The sequence below is a fragment of the Mus caroli genome, unplaced genomic scaffold (assembly GCF_978045245.1).
Source record: "Mus caroli unplaced genomic scaffold, Mus_caroli_1 scaffold_16, whole genome shotgun sequence".
Taxonomy (NCBI): domain Eukaryota; kingdom Metazoa; phylum Chordata; class Mammalia; order Rodentia; family Muridae; genus Mus; species Mus caroli.
Genome location: NW_028227271.1, coordinates 69,276,823 through 69,298,043, shown reverse-complemented (window position 1 = coordinate 69,298,043; position 21,221 = coordinate 69,276,823). Strand labels below are relative to the sequence as shown.

The 21,221-nt window shown below is 40.0% G+C and overlaps 1 protein-coding gene across 4 annotated transcripts in view; it reads right to left on the bottom strand.

The window, feature by feature from the left end:
* Positions 1–21,221, bottom strand: part of Stk3 (serine/threonine kinase 3) — a 306,970-nt gene that overhangs the window by 268,085 nt on the left and 17,664 nt on the right. For 2 of the 4 annotated variants that reach the window (XM_029469538.2, XM_029469541.2), the window contains exons 2-4: positions 6,710–6,790; positions 6,096–6,116; positions 5,658–5,786 (exon numbers count right to left, since the gene is read on the bottom strand). In XM_029469538.2, coding sequence (XP_029325398.1) covers positions 5,658–5,674 — 17 coding nt within the window. In that variant the 5' untranslated portion in view covers positions 5,675–5,786; positions 6,096–6,116; positions 6,710–6,790. Of the gene's footprint in view, positions 1–5,657; positions 5,787–6,095; positions 6,117–6,709; positions 6,791–8,700; positions 8,845–21,221 lie in introns of those variants that run through there. The other 2 variants (XM_029469539.2, XM_021183619.3) reach the window with 2 other exon arrangements.

Below are 21,221 nucleotides of genomic sequence, written 5' to 3'. Positions count from 1 at the left end.
TTTCTGTAGTCCAGCTTCTTGAGTTCTTTGTATATATTGGATATTAGTCCCCTATCTGATTTAGGATTGGTAAAGGTCCTTTCCCAAATGCTGGTTTCCTTTTAGTCTTACAGACAGTGTCTTTTGCCTTACAAAAGCTTTGCAATTTTATGAGGTCCCATTTGTCAATTCCCAATATTACAGCACCAGCCATTGCTGTTATGTTCAGGAACTTTTCCCCTGTGGCCATATCTTCAAGGCTTTTCCCCACTTTCTCTTCTATAAGTTACAGAGTCTCTGGTTTTATGTGGAGTTCCTTGATCCACTTAGACTTGAGCTTTGTACATGGGTATTAAAATGGATCAATTTGGTTATCTACATGATAACCAACAGTTGAGCCAGCACCATTTATTGAAAATGCTGTCTTTTTTTGACTGGATTGTTTTAGCTCCCTTATCAAAGATCAAGTGACCATAGGTGTGTGGGTTCATTTCTGGGTCTTCAATTCTATTCCAGTGACCTACCTGTCTGTTGCTGTAACAGTACCAGGCAGTTTTTATCACAATTGCTCTGTAGTACAGCTTGAGGTCAGGCATGGTGATTCCACCAGAGGTTCTTTTATGTTGAGAATATTTTTTTGCTATCCTTGGTTTTTTGTTATTCCAGATGAATTTGTAAATTGCCCTAATTCTGTGAAGAATTGAGTTGAAATTTTGATGGGTATTGCATTCAATCTGTAGATTGCTTTCAGCAAAATAACCATTTTTACTATATTAATCCTGCCAACCCATGAGCATGGGAGATCTTTCCATCTTCTGAGATCTTCTTCCATTTCTTTCTTCAGAGACTTGAACTTCTTATCATACAGATCTTTCACTTCCTTAGAATCACACCAAGGTATTTTATATTATTTGTGACTACTGTGAAGAGTGTTGTTTCCCTATTTTCTTTCTCCTCCTGTTTATCCTTTGTGTAAAGAAAGGCCACTGATTTCTTTGAGTTAATTTTATATCCAGCTACTGCACTGAAGTTGTTTTTTAGGTTTAGGAGTTCTCTGGTGGAATTTTTAGGGTCACTTATATGTACTATCATATCATCTGCAAATAGTGATATTTTGACTTCTTCCTTTCCAGTTTGTATCCCTTTGATCTCTTGTTGTTGTCTAATTACTCTGGCTAGGACTTCAAGTCCTATATTAAATAGGTAGGGAGAAAATGGGCAGCCGTGTCTAGTCCCTGATTTTAGTGGGATTGCTTCAAGTTTCTCTCCAATTAGTTTGATGTTTGCTACTGGTTTGCTTTTATCATGTTTAGGTATGGGCCTTGAATTCCTGATCTTTCCAAGACTTTTATCATGAATGGGTGTTGGATTTTGTCAAATGCTTTCTCAGCATCTAATGAGATGATCATGTGGTTTTGTCTTTGAGTTTGTTTATATAGTGGATTACATTTGTGGATTTCTGCATATTGAACCATCCCTGCACCCTTGGAAGGAAGCCTACTTGATCACAATGGATGATTGTTTTGATGTTTTCTTGGTTTCAGTTTGTGGGAATTTGAGTATTTTTACATTGATATTCATAAGGGAAATTGGTCTGAAGTTCTCTATCTTTGTTGGGTCTTTATGTGGTTTAGATATCAGAGTAATTGTGGCTTCATAGAATGAACTGGGTAGAGTACCTTCTGTTTCTATTTTGTGCAACAGCTTGAGGAGAATTGGAATTAGGTCTTCTTTGAAGGTGTGATAGAATTCTGCACTAAACCAATCTGGTCCTGGGCTTTTTTTCGTTGACAGACTATTGATGACTGCTTCTATTTCTTTAGAGGATATGTGACTGCTTAGATTGTTAATCTGATCCTGATTTAACTTTTGTACCTGTTATTTATTTAGAAAATTGTCCATTTCATCCAGGTTTTCATCCAGGTTTTCCAGTTTTGTTGAGTATAGCCTTTTGTAGAAGGATCTGATGGTGTTTTCAATTTCTTCAGGATCTGTTGTTATGTCTCCCTTTTCATTTCTGATTTTGTTAATTAGGATGCTGTCCCTGTGCCCTCTAGTGAGTCTGGCTAAGGGTTGATCTATCTTGTTGATTTTCTCAAAAAACCAGCTCCTGGTTTGGTAGATTCTTTGTATAGTTCCTTTTGTTTCCACTTGGTTGATTTCAGCCCTGAGTTTGATTATTTTCTGCCATCTACTCCTTTTGGGTGAATTTGCTTCTTTTTGTTCTAGAGTTTTTAAGTGTGCTGTCAAGCTGCTAGTGTATGCTCTCTCTAGTTTCTTTTTGGCAGCACTCAAAGCTATTAGTTTTTCTCTTATGAATGCTTTCATTGTGTCCCATAAGTTTAGGTATGTTTTGTCTTCATTTTTATTAAACTCTAAAAAGTCTTTATTTATTTCTTCCTTGACCAAGTTATCATTGAGTAGAGTGTTGTTCAGCTTCCACATGAACATTGGCTTTCTATTATTTATGTTTTTATTGAAGATCAGCCTTAGTCTGTAGTGATCTGATAGGGTGAATGGGATAATTTCAATACTTTTATATCTGTTGAGGCCTGTTTTGTGACCAATTATATGGTCAAATTTGGAGAAGGTACCATGAGATGCTGAGAAGAAGGTATATCCTTTTGTTTTAGGATAAAATTTTCTGTAGATATCTATTAAATCCATTTGTTTCAAAACTTCTGCTAGTTTCACTGTGTCTCTGTTTAGTTTTTGTTTCCATATCTGTCCATTGATGAGAGTGGGATGTTGGTCTCCCACTATTATTGTGTGAGGTGCAATGTGTGCTTTGAGCTTTACTATAGTTTCCTTAATGAATGTGATTGTCCTTGCATTTGGAGCATAGATATTCAGAATTGAGAGTTTAACTTGGAAGATTTTACCTATGATGAATATGAAGTGTCCCTCCTTGTCTTTTTTGATAACTTTGGGCTGGAAGTCGATTTTATTTAATATTAGAATGGCTACTCCAGCTTGTTTCTTGGGACCATTTGCTTGGAAATTTGTTTTCCAGCCTTTCACTCTAAGGTAGTGTCTGTCTTTGTCCCTGAGGTGGGTTTCCTGTATACAGCAAAATGTTGGGTCTTGTTTATGTAGCCAGTATGTTAGTCTATGTCTTTTTATTGGGGAATTGAGTCCATTGATATTAAGAGATATTAAGGAAAAGTAATTGTTGCTTCCTGTTATTTTTGTTGTTAGAGTTGGAATTCTGTTCTGCGGCTATCTTCTTTCAGGTTTGTTGAAGAATTACTTTCTTGCTTTTTCTAGGGCATAATTTCCCTCCTTGTGTTGGAGTTTTCCCTTTATTATCCTTTGAAGGACTGGATTTTGTTCACAGCTAGGACTGTCTGTCTACAGGACCATGACTCTAGGACTTGAATGGGTCTAGGGATGCCAATGTGTTCAGATCCTTGTAAGTCCCCAACTACGACAACATGTGAGATGATTCTGACAAAGAATCTGCTTCTTCCTGCCTGGAGAGTGGACACTGGGATTGAGAGGAACAGCCCTCCTGTATTGTTACTTGATAAAATGGCATGACCAAAAGCACTTAGGGAAAAGAAAATGGCATACAGGTTTAAAGGGAGTCCATCAAAGCAGACAAAGTATGGCAGCAGGAGCAGGAAGCTCTCTGATCACCCATGCACAGGAGACAGGGAGAGTAGGAAACTGGGCAAGGCTATATAAACCCTCCCTCAAGACCTGATGATTCTTACTCCACTCAGGTTCCACCTCCTATTGAGGACAGTACTTCTTCAAACTACCATACCACTTATAGCCATGAAATAAATGATGTGGGCTAGTGATTAGAACGTACAAAAAATAAGCCTAACCAAGACCAGAGGCTGCATAGCCCAGAGACCCTGGATAGAACCAAACAAGACCAGGAAAAAAAAAAAAAAAAACAAAAGTGAATTAAACGATTCCTAATGAACCCTATATACACATACACTGGAGCCTGGCATAATCATCATCTGAGAGGTTTTATCCAGGAACTAACAGACCCACATCCAGACATTAAGCAGAGCTTGGGAAATCCTATGGAAGAGACTGAACCAACAATCAAGGCACCTGCACTAGGTCCTCTGCACATATGGTATGGCTGTATAGCTTGGTGTTCTTGTGGGACTTCTAATGGCAGGCACAGGAACTGTCTCTGACTCTTTTGCATGCTTTTGGGATTCTTTTCCTCCTACTGGGTTGCCTCCTCCAGCCTATTAGGGTTTGTACCTAGTCTTACTGTATCTTGCTATGGAATGTTTGGTTGATATCCCTGGGAGGCCTGCCCTTTTCTAAAAGGAAATGGAGGAATGGAAGGAGGAACTAGAAGGAGAGGAAGGAGAGAAAACTACAGTGGGAAGGTAATATATCAGAGAAAACAAATTCTGAAATACAGACACCACTATGATGATGGTGATGAGCAGGAGGAGGAAGAAGATTCACTGTTCCTCCCTTCAGACCTTTTAGCAAAGGAAAGCTATAGTTCACCAGAGACTGCACACACTGCAATTTATGCCCTCTGCATCCCTCACAGAACAAAGACCAGGCTACTTACACTGCATATAGAACCCTTTATCATCAGCCACACTTACCTATCCAACCTGATTCCCTGTCAATCTCTGACTCATAGTTTCTACTACAGAACTGTTCCTGGATAGAACCAAACAAGACCAGGAAAAAAAAAAAAAAAAACAAAAGTGAATTAAACGATTCCTAATGAACCCTATATACACATACACTGGAGCCTGGCATAATCATCATCTGAGAGGTTTTATCCAGGAACTAACAGACCCACATCCAGACATTAAGCAGAGCTTGGGAAATCCTATGGAAGAGACTGAACCAACAATCAAGGCACCTGCACTAGGTCCTCTGCACATATGGTATGGCTGTATCACCTCTCAAGATATAATTCTTATTCTTTTATCCTTCCATTTCTCCACCAAAGTCTTCCTAAATTTCTGGACTGCCTATCATCCCTGGCTGAGAAAGATACCCCACCCTCTTGTTCTTGTTATCATTCCAAGTTCCCACAAGTAGGTACCTACTACTCTACATCCGGGCTGTCTGTCCACATGTTTTCATTCCAAATAGACCATAGCCCCTCAAGAAGAAAAATGAAATCTTGGATTTCTTAGCATTTCTGGATCCTGATATATTACTTCTCCAACAGGTAATGCTTTGTAAGTGCTTGTTGATGATTATTTACATCATAATTACAAAATAATTTACAAATAATTATATGCCAGATTTAGAGAGCATGTCCATCATCCCATCACTCAGATCACAGGCTGAGAGAGTAAGATCCAAAACCTGAGGCCAGCCTAAGCTACAGGGGGAGTTCAAGGCCAGCCTCAGGCTACCCAGGAAACCCTGCATGGAAAAAAAGCAAAAGCATGTAATAATAATGTAAAATGCCTCACTAAATATCAAAAACGTAATATTCAACCATGAATGTGTCCTGAAGAGACAGGCTGGTTATCTCCCTCTCTGTACACATCCTTTTCTATCATTTCTTTGAATAGCTGTAAGTCCAAAGGATACGTCTACACACTTATCCTTAGGCTCTTTAGTTTTGCCAAGTCAGGAAAAAAAACAATAGGTAACAAAAATCTAGTTTACTATGCAAGTAATGAAGGTCATCAGAATAAACTCAAGGAAATAAGATATTTTCATACCTGTCACATTGTTGCATTATGGAAATTTCTTTGATTATTTCCTGAAGATCTGACTCAACAGGTACTTGCTTAATTGCAACCACTTGACCAGATTCCTTATGTATTGCTTTAAAAACACTTCCATAAGACCTTAAAAAAGAAAACCAAGACATCACTTTTTTATATCAAGCATTAAAGAATACTGACTCTTTTATATATATATATATATATATATATATATATATATATATATATTGCATAGTATATTTTCTAGCTTAAATCATCATTATAATGATCAAAAACAAAAGTAAAGGAATAATAAGTTCATGAAGGAGCATTACTGCTTCGATTACAAACTTAAAAGTTATCAAGTAAAAACACAGTGAGCTGCTATTTTCTTATGGGAAGAAAGGAGCAGGAGGCAGGGGAGACAGAAAGGAGGCAAAGAGGCTAACTTACGGTTTGTCAACTCAAATGCAGCTTAAGGAGATAGAAAAGGAAATTACAAGCATGAGAAGTAAGTTAAAAACAGTCCACATCTCAGGCTCAGAGGAAAGACTGACTCAAGCAGAAGCCCAGTGCACCTTTTACTGTGAACCTTTTTTCCTCTTTTTGATTCTTTTAGGACAGGCTCTTATGTAGCCTTAAGCAGACTATACAGCCAAGGTCTTAAATTACCAAGATTGTAGATGTGCACAACACCTAACTACTGTAAACCATTTAACACTAAATTAAGAAAAGTAGGCAATCCTCAACCAAAGTCCCTCAATGCGTCTTTAAGTATCATCTCTTCAAGGGAAAGAACACATACTCATGGGTAGTCACACAAAAGGAAAGAGAGGACTTAATCTCTACTCTAGCTCTTGAATGTCTATCAAGAGAGAGAGAGAACAAGAACGAACTTATTTGTCTAAAAGACAGTGTTACAATCCATACCTACCATAATCTGGTCTTTACAGTTGGACACTGTCAGATTCATGGTATTAATAGCACTCACTCCAGCAGACATACTCTGGTGAGACACTAGACAACACTGCCTTTATCTGAAAGGTACTTTCACAGTTCTTACTCACCCTTCTCCAAGCTTCTCCAGTACATCAAAAACTTCTTCAGGCTGCTTAGTCAAACTGTCTTCACTCAGCTTTTTTAGCTTACTGATAAAAGTAAAAAAGAAAAATGCTTTCCTTAAAAGCTTTTACAAAAACAATGTAATAAGCAATATAATCAGATGTTCCAAAAGCAAGTACTATGAAGGGTGTATAGCAAACTGCCCATTCCAAGGGATGTCCCTTGTGTGCCTAGCAACAGAATCCAATACAAACCTCTTCAAATCAGGTTCTGTGAGACTGCCATTCCTTTCCCTCATTCAAACAGACAAGAGAACATGTTATACATACGCTACTTTATGCATTGCTTTCAACCTCGTGCTTTCACTCAACAACATATAGTCGTTTATATAGTGTTAATAACAGAATATCCCACTTAATAAAGGGGACAGATTCCAAGAAATACTTTAGATAATCTTAACACAAGAAGAATACCATGGAATGTACTTCAACAAATCAAGATAGTATATATAGCCTATTATGTGGGCAGTATACACCGATGTCTACTATATCCATAATGAACACAATACAGGAAAATTGGGTTATCAGAGAATATGCTAGAAGACATACATAGCTTATATTTTTGCAGTAAATATTTTTGTAAGAATATACTTAGAAATAATTATTAGAACTATACTACAGTTAATACATGAGCATAGTAATACATTATCATGGCCAAGAAGTATATACTACACACAAGAACATGTGTTATATATACTTTTATACAATTAGAACATACTGACTTGTTCATAACTGTACCAGCATAAACACTATGTGTTGTACTCAAAGATCACAGTGGCTATAATATCACTAAAAAATAGTAGAAAATTTTTAGCTCCATTATAATCTTATGAGGCCAGTGTCATACATAATTCATTACAGATCAAAACAACATTATGCAGCACACTGCCTTTACAAGAATGTACCTAGTACAATAAAAATAAATATGCTATAACTGATTCTAATGATTAACTTAATCACTAAAATTGTTATGATATACTTTACAATCTTCAAATACAGAGAGAGGGGGGGGGAAGAGAGAGTGTGTGTCAACAGTCCTCTTACCGCTTTACTTATATAAGGACAAAAATATAGAATTCTGCCTACTACTACTGCCTTGCTAATTGAATATGGTATCATACTGCCTTCTAAACAGTTTTAAGCCCATAGATAGTGCAAGCTGTTAGGCTTCATCAGAGAACTTCTCTTTGCAGTAGGCAGTGGTTAATGAAGAGACAATAGTCAAAGTTCAATAGTCAAACAATATGGGACTGGAGTGTCCTACCCCAAGTGGAACAAAGCATATGTGCACCCGCCTGCTGGGTGGCTCAGGGAGTCTCCCAAAGAGAGACTGGGAAGAGTGTAAGAGGTAGAGGTGGAAGACAAGTTCTGTAAAGCAGTGCTGTCGGGCCTGACATGGCTGAGCAGGTGCACTAACTTGGTCACCTGTACTAGATCAGGCCATCAACAGCGACTGAGGAAGAAGATCACACTTCTCAATGGTAAGCTGTCCATGCTCCAGTAAATCACCTCCTATCCCTGCTCATGAAAACAACCCTCCTACCCTCCTTAGTGAGACAGATGGACAGCCACACACAAGAGAAGGAAGACTTGGTTAAAACAAAAACAAAACAAAAACAAAAACAAATGGCTTCAGTGAGAGGAGGTGTGGCAGGGTGATGGAGTGAAAAGAAATAAATTCATTTTATATGTGTGTCAAAGAATGAAAAGTAAATTTTAAAAAAATAATAAAAACAAAGATGAAAGAGGAAAACGTGCCTTCAAAGTAACTACATGAAGAAGAAAATAGGAATGACAAAAGACAGACTCAAGGAACACTGAAAAACAAGAGCTGAGGAGCCAGCTACAAAGAACACAGGAAGACAAGGGTCATCTCCTTACATAACTGTCCTCTGTGCATAAACACCTTATGTTTAGGGCTGTGTTCTCTTTCTTACCAGCGCTCAGCAAGTCAACCGTATCTTGTGTTGGGCATGGAGAAGAGAAAGGCTGGAAGTGGACACACTGAGAAGTTCAGACAGCAAAAAGAAGTAATGGCTGCACGCTGTACCGAAGTGAACTCCATCTGCTAAGGACACCATAAAGACTCTCATACGATGAAATACTAGTTTATATACATATGCATGCATGTATACAGAGAAGGTATAGATCATACTTGCTCATAGGTATCAAGTATAAGTCCAGAAGCCATTGTTCTATATTCTAATTTACATGATTCTAAAAGAACAAAAGAAAAGACTGAGTGTAAGCTCCTTGTCAGACACTAAGCACAAGAGTACCCTTAAAATGCCAGAGTGATTAATAAATAAATAAATAAATGATAAAAAATGCCAAGGAAATGAAAATCAACTTAAAATTCTAAACCAAGTTAAAAAGAAAAAAAAGTCCTTGAAAACAGCAAAGGTGAAGATAAAATGAGAAATTATCAGTCGGGCAGAAAAACAATCTCCAGCCTAAAACGAACTAACAACAACCAGACAAGCTAAAGCAGGAGACTGTAGGAGCCAACTTGCATTACACAGTAAGACTCAATCTCAAAATGCCAAAAAGGAAAAAGAAAATAGGAGGCAAAGATTGTGCTGAAAGAAAGTCAGATGGAAGCTGTGATCCTGCTCAGAGGTTAAGTGTTTGCAGCCTGAGGACCACAGTTTAGATTCCCAAAAATCCACATCTATTCCTGGTGGACATGTTGAATATCTTTAACTCTGCCTGGAAAGAGACACTGGATCCCTCAGAGCAAGCTACTTACCAAGAGTAGCCATATCAGAGAGACCTAAAAAGGTTTTCCAACAAATAGAAATGAACACACATCATACTAAACCATGGGAACATGGCAGAACTCCAAGAGAAGGAAGATCACAGTACCTAGGTCAAAAAGAGGAATCTCAAAGACACAGCCTGGTGCTGGTTTTCCATGAACTAGAACAATCAGAAAAAAATCCAAAATTAGTAAAGGAACAAAATAATAAAGGGTAAGAAAATGAAAGAAACTGAAAAAATACAAAAGATCAACTAAGAGATTTCCAAAAAAATAAACCAAAATAGTCTAAAAAGGGGTAGAGACTCATTAACTAAAACCAAGGGCTAATGATGAAACAATACAGCTAACCCCACAGAACTCAACAGAAAGAACTACAAGCGCCTGCACGTGAAGACCAACATGAGCTGACTCAAGGTCAGAGCTCTCTGATGGTCATCAAACACGGGCAGGAGAATTTGGGAGTGATGGTACTGCCAATAAGCATGCCAAGGTCCATGGCACTGGCTAGTGCCAGAGACCATATCTAAGTCCATGGTCTGTATTCCTGCAGACTGTTAAGGGCAAAGAAGCTACTTTTACAGTGGTATTAATGACTGCAGACTCATAGTAGAAGAGGGACACAGAGGCTTCTGTGATAACCACTACAACCATCCCACCCTACCTAACCCCAAAAAAGTAACAAGCTTAGACAGGAAGCCATTGAAGAGAACTCTTAAAAATTGTGATAAAGATGCTGAAGTATAGGTCTCCATGACTAATGACTTCTGTAGAGGATGCAGTGGGGAAGGACTCAGTTTTCTTCAAGTGGATGTGCACTGGGAGTCTAACCATGCTCCAGTAAGTATATGGGCAACACAAACTGGACTTGGGTTTTTTTTTTTTTTTGGAGGGAAGGGGGCAGGTTTTACAAGGGAGGACAGATCTAGGAGGTCTGAGAAATGAGTGTGACCAAGGTATATAATGTGAAATTCCCAAATTAATAAAAATATTATATTGAAAACATTTCCAGAAGTAATAAAAGTTCCTGACGTAGATAATGACAGCTATACTATTTTGTGTGAGTTATATACAATTTTACCACTGGGGCTCTCAGTTACATTATGTTATAAATAAATATCATAAAAATAAATGCTTTGACTACTACAAATTTTCAAAGACAGACATAAATAAGTATAAACACATACACACAAAGCATAGATAAGAACTATCTACTTTTATCTACAATTAACTGGAAAGAGAAGCCACAGACGTGAATTATATACAAAATATATAAAGAGTCTTATAAATATATACATATATATGTTATAACATGTATACACACATAAAAACAAAGCTTTAATGCAATAAAACAGTAAATAAAAGATGCAAAATATATAAGCAGAAATTTCAATAGAGAAATACAATGGATGCTTAATATGCATATGAAAAGACATTTATTATTAATCATCAGAAAGTAAATCTTAAGCTACAATAAGATACACTAACATGGCATTATTTATAACAAGTATTACCAAGGATATGGAACAAGAATTATGGCTGGAAGAAATGCAAAATAACTTGCTCCCTAAGAAAACAGCTTAGTTCTCAGCATGCTGGACACATTTATCATATGGTAAGCAATTCTGCTCCTAGGCATTTGCCTAAGAAAAATGAAAACATCACTATCAAGATGCAAATATTTGCAGTAACTTCATTCACAACAACCCAACACTGAAAAATTACAGGTGCCTACCACTAATAAGTGAATAGTGGAAAATCCATTCAATAGAATACTACTGAAAAAAAATACAAACTATTGATATAGTCAGATTCTGGAAAACTGTTTATCAAAAAAAATCTACATTTAATAGTAAAAAATACTGATGCTAAAAGGGAGAAATACTATGATGGCAGGAGAGCAAGGTGGTGAGCTGGTGCAGGTGAGGACTCCACCACTGCTTCCAGAGTGGAAGGAAAACACTGCCCACAGGACACTCCTGCCTGCGCAAAGCCTCCTGCTGTGGAGAGAGGGGTTGGACAAGGAACACAAAACAAAACAAAACTTACCAAAACGTACGTGTGAGATGCTCAGGCAAGTACACTATCTGAGATACATTAGTAAATATAGGAAAACTGAAAACACAGAGCCCAGGAGATAACGAAGCACACCCCTGAAAAGGTGGACAGAATCCAGGGCTTGCAGCAGACTGCAGAGGCGCTGAGCACATCACTTCCAAAACAGGAGAATGGACAGCCTGGGTTACAAGTGTGGTTCCATACTTGTAGCAGAAATGGAGGAGGTTCTCATATATTAATTTTAATTTGCTTTACCAAGTCAAAAGCTGATTCACCTGCTGTGATTTTAGAAGTTAAATTTGACATTTATACTACCCTAATATTTCTTAATCTGGCATCTGTGGATACATGACTCTTTTGGCCCCTTGTTGGGGTTAGGAAAGCCTAAATTTAAAGCAGCAGTCTTTGTACATGTTACATTCTTCACAGTTGCAGTGAGGTAAGGGATTCAGGCAAAGCAGAGACAGAAACAGAGAGGCGTACACAGAGAGGAAAAACGAAATTGAAAGATGTTACAAACAAGAAAAAGTACTCCTTAAACTTTAAAAAGATGAACAATTGTGCATAGAATCAAAAGTGTTTCATGTCCTTCATGGCTAATCAAAAAAGGAGGGGAGGCCCTCAGAATGAACTGTATACATAAGAAGACAGCATGGTGATATGAACAGATCTCTTTAAGCTAAAGAGTAATTTATCCACTATGTAATTTCTTGGGAGTTGAAAAGTTTCTTTCAAAACAGGCCCATAATCTGGCCCACCTTAAACAAACAAGTCATAGGTCGCTCAGATGAAGATAGTAAACATTTCTTTCCTCTTAGTCCACACATCTTATTTGCTCAACATATAGAAATGAAATGTTGCTAATTTAACTTAAGCAAAGACAGTATCTTTGGGACAGCTGTCAAATAAAAACACATGACTTATATCGATAAACCATTCATATTTTCTACCAGTTTGTTATTATTCCCTCTTTTGATATTTTAAATGAAAACTGATCTTCTCATTTATGGCCTAATTCAAAATAATTTTTGAACTGTCTGCTTTCAAACCTCTCTAGTTAAAAAGAGAGTTCTCAGATTGAGAAGTCAGTCTAAGGCTGGGAATACAGCTCAGCCTGTTCACTGTCTGTGTGTTTTACCTGTGTGAGGCCCTTTGTTCTATATCAGCATCACCTCCTATACACACATACACACACACAGGCACAAAACTAAACTATTTTCACATTTTTCTTTGAATGTCAGTGAACCTGAATGGTCACAATGTGTGCTGGATCAGTTACTCTTATTGGTATGACAAAATATGACAAGCAGCGATCTTTTTAAACTTTATTCTGGCTTACAGTTTAAGCAGATCAATTCATTGTGGTGGGAAAAAGGCATCAAGAGCAAAAGCAGGGTGGCTACTACCCAAACGGCAGTCAGAAAACCAAGAGCAGGAAGTGAGGCAAGCTAGTAAACCTCCAGTCCCACACGTAGGAACCCACTCTTCCAGCAAGCCTATCTCCGAACATCTCCACAGCCTTCCCACAGCACCACCATCAAATTCCAGAAGAGCAAAGCCTACACAAGTGCTGCAGACTGCTTCGTCCACTGCTATGTCCCCACATGAAAAACTGCACTTGGCAGAGAGCAGAAACTCAAATATCTGCAACATGCCAATGTTTTAGTATCCAGGTTTTTCCAACGGGGAAGACTCCACCTTCTCTGCTTTCATTTCATCTTTTAAAATATGTTTTATCTAGATTGGCTTAGTATTTTGAAGTAGGGTCTCACTATCTGGCCTTGGCTAGCCTGGAAGCTGGTGTGTAAACCAGGAAAACCTTGAGTCTAAAGCACTGTCCTTGCCTCTGCTCCAATGCTAGGATCACAGGCATGCACTACCATGCCTAGAAAATGCATTTCTTCACTGTCTGAGGAAAATGTCTTAAACTGTATTTCATATTAAAATAAAATAAAACTTAGTTTCAACAATTCAAAAAAATAATTCCATATAATGGAAGGGCGTGTGGTTCTTCTATAGATTGAATAAAATGACCAGAGCAAACGGGAATAGTAAAAACGGTATACATTCATTAACCTTGTTCCTGTGATTAAATTGTACTACTGTAGGCTTCTTCCTTTACCAAGAAAAGTTAGTCCTAGACTGAATTTTTAATATGGGTTTAATTATAAAACCAGCACTGAAAAACTAACCCATGGATCTGTTTCGTTCAAGAGATACCTATGGAGTTTGTGGGTAAGCAGCCTAGTCCCTGGGGTAATGCAAAGAACTGAAAAACAAGCCTTAGCAACTGAGAGGGTCCTACTCTAGTACAAAAGAAAAAACACTAAAACTAAGTGAAACACAATCATGAACATTAGGGGGCTGGAGAGATAGTTCAGTGGTCAGAAATGCTTGCTACTCTGAGGACCCAAATTTGGTTCCCAGCACCCATATCAAACTGCTCATTCCTGCCTCAGATGCAGCTGCAGAGAACCCAGTGCACTATAACCCCTGCAGGCAGACCCACACGCATTTGCACACTAACACAGAGAAACATACATCCACAATAAGATGTAAATTAAAAAGGAAGATAAGTGCATTAGGCAGACTTGGCAAGTGGCTCTGTAAGGAAAGATAGCTGAAGCCAGGTGTGATGACATTAGTGCGATCTTCCAGAACCCACAATCAGAAGAGAGAACCCAGAGCTGCCGGTTGTCCTAAGGTCTCCATTTATATGTTGTACAAGCATGAGCACATGCAAACACATGCACACACACACACACACACACAATCAATTAGTAAATAAAATGAAATTTAAAATTAAAGAAAGCACTTTGGAATGTAAGTACTAGGCACTTTCTGGCACTGTACTACTGCAATGAGAAGTGGTTTTACTTCTCATTTATACTTACTGAATATTTATAGTCTTTCAGGTAATTACTCAGGAATTAGACCAGAAAACTAAAGCTTATGTGATTTACTCAATTACTTTGGGAATAAATGCAAAAGAGAATCAAACCAAAGTCTCTCTAACGTATAATAGTGTTAGGAAACTATTAAATAAAATACAAACAATAATTTTATTAATTCTGGCATGAAGTGAGAGATGTTTCTTAAGGATATCCATTTATAAATATTCACAAGAGTCCATCATGAGATCCACTTGAGCAAGTTTAAGTGATTTGGTGTGTTGTGTTTTGACCTCGGTGCTGAGTACTGAAGGAACTTAGGCAAGCTCTGAAGTTGCAACAAGGCCAGGATATGCTCACTGCCCACAAAGAGAACGGCCTGCTCTTCTTGAAGGTCACTATAGGTCCCACTACCAGGAGTAACATTGACCATTGGGCAGGCAGGAACTCCACCAGACCAGTGGCACTGATTCCTTTCAGTCTGTCTGGGCTGGTGCCCTGAGCAGACCTTGGGCACAAACTCAGCAGCCAGTCCCACAACACAAAGAGGAAGCTCCACTCCCATGTGCTCTGACACTCTCAAGATTCCAGGATCTCAGGAGCTTGGTCACACCAGGATCTCAGGGTCCCAGAGGCAGCTTTACTCCCAGGAGCTCTGACACACCCAGGATATCAGGATCACAGAATCACAGAATCACAGGATCCCAGAGACAGCTGAACTCTGAGGACACAACCAGGATCACAGAAGGACAGGCTCCAATCAGATATAGCCAGGGCAGGTAGCACTAGAGATAACCAGATGGCGGGAGGCAAGCATAAGAACACAAGCAACAGAAAGCAAGGTTACTTGGTGTCATCAGAACCCAGTTCTCCCACCATAGCAAGTCCTGGATACACCGTCACACTGGAAAAGCAAGATTCAGATCTAATATCACTGCTCATGATAATAGAGGACTTTAAAAAGGACATAAATAACTCCAGTAAAGAAATACAGGAGAGCACAGGTAAACAGCTAGAAGCCCTTAAAGAGGAAACACAAAAACCAAACCAAACAAATGAAAGTATTCTACAAAGTACCCAAATCATGAGTCACTGCCACACTCCTCCTTGCTATCTGTTTATAAAGAGCATGAAGTAGAGAATAAGAGAATGTAGTGACACAGGTCTTAAAACACATGATCCAGCAGCCACACTACTGACATGTATACAAGGAAAACAAAGCCAGTGCTCTGCACTCTCGTTCCTTATATCACTATGTACAATCACCAACACACAGGAGTAACCTAAGGGTCCATTAACTAGTAAACACATAAAGAAAGGTAATGTCACTCTAAAGACAATGCCATTTCACCACTGAAAAGCATGAAATCTGCCATGTGCACGAAGAGGGATGAAACTGGACACCACTAGGAACTGAAAGGGTCAAGCATGAATGTAGGGGCGGGGACGGTGACAGAAAACTTGGTAAGGTCGAGTGGATTCCGAAACCCCGGCAACCACCTGAGGACAGTAGGTGTTTCATCTACTACAGAAAAACCTACTCAAGATTCCTGGCCTGGAACATGTGACCATGACTCCTCACATAAAGAACATGGCAACTAGTCACATAGCCCAGAACATGAGTTCTCCATGCTAATGAGGTGTCTAGATGGGCCCTGAGGGTTTAGCCAGAGCCTCCCTTCCTGAGCATTCCTTCCTCAAAAGGTGTGTAATCTCTGTCCACCTAAGGAAACTGTGTTCTCCACAATGGACAATCAGTAAACAGTTTGGAACCCAGGACTGTCTCTCTCATCAAGACCCGAAGTGGGGGAAAGCCTTCACCATATAGAGCCACGTAGGCACTGTCTGGACTCCTCCCAAGCAGTTAACTGGCAACAGCCAGGTTTGCTCCGCCCCACAGTTACATAGCAACAGCCAGGTAAGCCTGGCCCACTATAAAAGGGGCTGCTTGCCCCTTCTGCTCTCTTACTCTCTTGTTCTCTTACTCTCTTGCCCCTTACTCCCCGAAATAGTCATGGCCAGCCTCTACTTCTCTACTCTCTCCTTCTCTCTGCCTTTCTCTGCCCCTACTAGTCTCTTAACTCCCCTCCCCATGCCCTAAATAAACTCTATTCTATACTATACAGTCCTGTGGCTGGTTCCTCAGGGGAAGGGATGCCTAGGCATGGGCCCACAGAGACATTCCCTTCCCCCATACCTCACCACATCACCTTAGAACATATCTTAATTGCGCTTTATCTTTTTACAATCACAACAGCCACATTGCTTAAGTATCCTGCAGAAGGCCCCTCTGCGCTCCCAGACACTCTCCACTAAGCAAAGCTGGAGTCCCCCCCACAACCCCATCCCCACCAGGACTCCTCTTCACCAGCCTGCACCCCCTTTCCCGATTCCTTGAACTTCCAAGCGGCTTCTGGGTGTTCAGAAGTTAAGAAACATCAGCTTCGGCCTCAGCCTACATAGTTTCTCACCCAGGCTGGGGGTCCCCAATGTAGGCTGTGTTCTCCCACCCCTGAGCAGTGCACTGGCACTTCCTGCAAGTCCAACAGCTGATGTCAGTGCAGGGTGAAATGCAGACTAGCTCCCTGAGTTCCCTCTGCCCACGCAGAGTTCACACACCACAGCAGCAAGACAACAGAAACCACATCTGGCGCCAAGCAAAGGCTAACCAGCTAACGCTCACCATAGCCGGCGACCCACACAGACCCACATCGTAACTCCCGATTAAGCAAAGATACTGAGTAACCCCTGGCACTAGCCCACAAGACTCAGGCCTTCCCACTCTAAAGACAAGACACTCCAAATGGACAAGTAACAAAAACTCCGCTCCCAACCCCCCACCTAGGCTCTCCCTACAAGGTGCCACCAAGTCCCTATGCTTCTCTTCCAGCTCTACTTTTAGGGTTTACAAAAAACAACACCCTGCCTTCTAAAAATACCAAGAAAAAACACTGGGGGCCGAGGGGTTGGGGGACTGCCTTCTAGGACAAATGGCCAACAGCCTTAGCATGGCAGAGCAGGCTCCAACCCCTCCACCTAGGTGAAAAGAGCCCAGGAAGCAAACACAATGGATGAGGTCTTGCTGCTGAGAATTCGGGGAAAAAATGCACACCTGAAAACCTTAACCCAAAAATTCTCATGTTTCTTTGTTCAAATGCTTGTTCTTTTCCCTAGCAGGAACACCTGAAACAATGTCCATGCCTTTTAACCCAAATTTTTCATGATTATTTAAATGTTTTTTTCCTCTGACAGAAACACCTGAAACAATGTCCATGCCTTTTAACCCAAAATTGTTCCAAAATGTTTTCAATTTGTTTAAAATTTTTTAAGCTTCAAAAATTATATTTAATCTACCCCACGGGTAAAACCAACTATGTCGATAACAATTATTTAATTCTTAACTAATAACCAGTTTCTTTTTACAAACAAGCTGTTACAGCCTATCCCAGATACATAATTAATATGATGTTTTCTTCCTCAGCTATCCAAAGCAGATAAATTCTCAACTCTTCCCTCTGCTTTCCTTAATATAGCACAGGTAACTCCCCACTTAAAGTATACCATCCAGAACTAAATTCCTCAAACACTCTTGCCTTTTTTAGGACCATAGCAATTGACCACCAATGTGCTCCCAAACTGTTAACAACAGGCTCTCTTGACACTCTGCTCCTTTTCTCTCTCTCTGACCCCTCTCTTCCCTCCCTCCCCCCATGTGTTCCCAGCCAGCCCCTCCTCCTCTTCTTCCTCCCTCCCTCTCTCTCTCTCTCCCTTTCTCTCCCCTCCCTCCTTCTCTGTCCCTTCTCTTTCTCTGCCTCTACTCCTTCTCAACTCCCCTTCCCATCCCTCAAATAACTCTATTCTATACTAGACCCATCACATGGCTGGTACCTTTCAGGGAGGGATGCCTCAGTATGGTCCCAGAGAGGCATCCCTCCATATACTATACCACACTCTATAAAACCTATCTTTGGCTTTATAAAGACACATTTTGGTGCCATAACTCAGATTCACAAACTCACAGGTTCACATCTCCTGCACCGCTGCCACATGGACTTTGTAGCTATCAGATCACTAGGCCTACCCAGCCAAACACCAGTGAATTGGTAAGCCCTCCACCCCAACTATTCAGAGTAAACAACCCCTGGTCCCATGGAAGGGCTGTTGAGCTCACAGCCACCCTCTGGTGTCCGTGGGGACAGCTGTATTAACAGTCATGACTGGCCCTCCTCACTGTCCCTTTGTCTTAGGATCTCTTCCCTTGGGTAAGCTCTCTTTCTCTCCTCTGGTTTCTTTCTCTCACTGCTGGAAAATTCTAAGCCTAGGTAAACCATTCTCCTGCTGGCCAGGAGCTCAGCCCTTAAGGTTCACCTCATGACAACCTGGTGATCTGGGCTGGCTGCTGCAGTTCCTACTTATCATATTTATCTTCAGGATGGCGGGAGGGATAATTGATAACTTCTAATCTCAAAGGAATGTCTTCCATGCTACTTCTAGGCATCCTACTGAGACACCTCCTGGTCTTAAAGGCTTCCAAATTCTCAGGCTAAACTCCACCCAATACTCAGTAGATAATTACTCTAAATGGCTTAAAAGAGCTTTGAAAAAAAACTTTCACAGTTCTCACCATCGATCCGAAAAATGTAAGGTTTTCTATGTAAGCTTTTCCCAACCTTCACTCCCACTGCTTTATTCCTCTGCTCTCAGCTCCTACTCCTTTGACTCTTAACAGCAAGCTCCAAGTTTTATTTTAAACTTAACTCACTCTGTTGTTCTCGCTTACCCCAGTGATGGGACAGCATGGTGCTGGAGCAGTTGCTGGGAGGCAGGCAGAGCACAGCCACTGGTGCCACCTGACACCCTCCCCAGAGCCCTCGCACTACCACCACATGCCAGCCGGCTCTCCATCTCTTGGTAACCTACTCTACTCTGGCCTGCATGGCAGAGGCTGCCTGCAGTGACAGGGACAAATCTCCTCATATGTACATAATGAATAATGTGTCTATTTGTCTCGTCTCTGCTGATACATAGCCATGCTTCTATAGATAAATACCATTCCACTCTAAGGTATAACAAACACGTGACTTTCCTCCACAGGTGGAGCTATTTTGCTTGAGCACCATCTTAGCTCCAGCGCCACCTTGGCTGACAGCAGACTGATGACGATCTGCCACCTTTGTTATGGGCATTCTCCACTTGACTTAAAAGGTCTCCAAAGACACTTTTCAATTAAGATATGGTTTTCATATTATTCTATCCTCCCTTTGTAAATAATAATAATTTTAATATTAATTTAAAGATTTACAACAGTAAAAAGGTTAAAGATCACTGCCTTAAAGATATGTTTAGCCTTGTTTTTGCTACTGTCATTAAGTTATAATATACTCTATTTGCTAGAAACAATCTAGATGAAATAATTAAAAACAAACACAGATTGTCTAACTCAGCTATATTTAATAAATATTAGCTCTCAATTTGTCAGAAATCTGCTAAGTATAACATTAAATGTTTAAGCTTAATATGACAGAGACTTCCAAATCCTAACAGTGATCACCCAAGGACTCTGAAAAAGATATGAGCACAGCAGAAAAGAATTCTACCTGGACTGTGGTATGATAACCACTGAGAAACACTGCTCCATTGCCTTGCCCGCTGCCAGGGCTTGGCCTACACTATGGACAAACAGAGGATACCCGGAGAGTTACATAGCTCATATTGCCTAAGTCAAGATGGGTCATTTCTCCCACATCCCCACACACACACAGGAAAAAGCCTCTCGTCTTCTGGGCCTGATGGCCAGACTACCTCTTCCCGAGTCTGACAGAGACCACGCAGACCTGAGAGAACTGTGTAGGTAGTGGACTATAAACCAACCTTGTCATTTTAATTAATATATAACATCTAGACCATAATTTATTTTTCCCAGATTTCTAATAACATTAACAGCTAAGCTTACTACAGTTTGTCAGCTAGAAAACAGCAACTAGCTCCTTACCCCCAAGGTAATGCACCACTGTATTAGCTCCTTAACCAATCTGTTAACTAGTTAAGACCACCAGATCATTCATCAAAAAGACAGAGAGGTCTTTTGCCTTGTTCACAAGCTTCAAAATAAAAGATACACAAGTTAAGACCTTTCACAGATGTAACCTTCTGCTACTTCTACATCTAAACTCAGTTTCCAGTGAATAAGTGGAAGTATTCCCCTTTTTATGCCACTGTCCTAACATTAGCCAATGTATTTCTTATAAATTAGCCTAACTCTAATAAAACATTCCACTATAGGATCCACTGCCCAACACATGAAAAGAATAAATAGTGCATGGTTTCACTCAAGTAAAAACCTAAAAATATCGTTAATCCTGGGTCAGTTTGCCTTGAGGAACTCTCGCTGGTTCAACAATGCATCCCCACTAGCAGTGTGCAGGCGTTACAGCATTCTAGCAACTTGCACATACTCCACTTTCTGAGTTTGGTCTGTTTTGGGGTTTGGTTTGTTTGTTTGGTTGGTTGGTTGGTTGGTTTTTTGTTTTTTGTTTTGTTTTGTTTGTTTTCTTGCCTTGCTTTTTGTTTTGTTTTCTTCAGAAGTATGAGTATTTCAGCTGCATTATGTTCAGGTGCCACACGAATGCCTGATGCTCTCTGAGGCCAAAAGACAGATAGATCCCCTGGGACTCGAGTTATAGGTGGTCATGAACTGATATTTAGGTATTAAAGACCAAACCACGTCCTCTACAAGAACAGAAAAATGAGC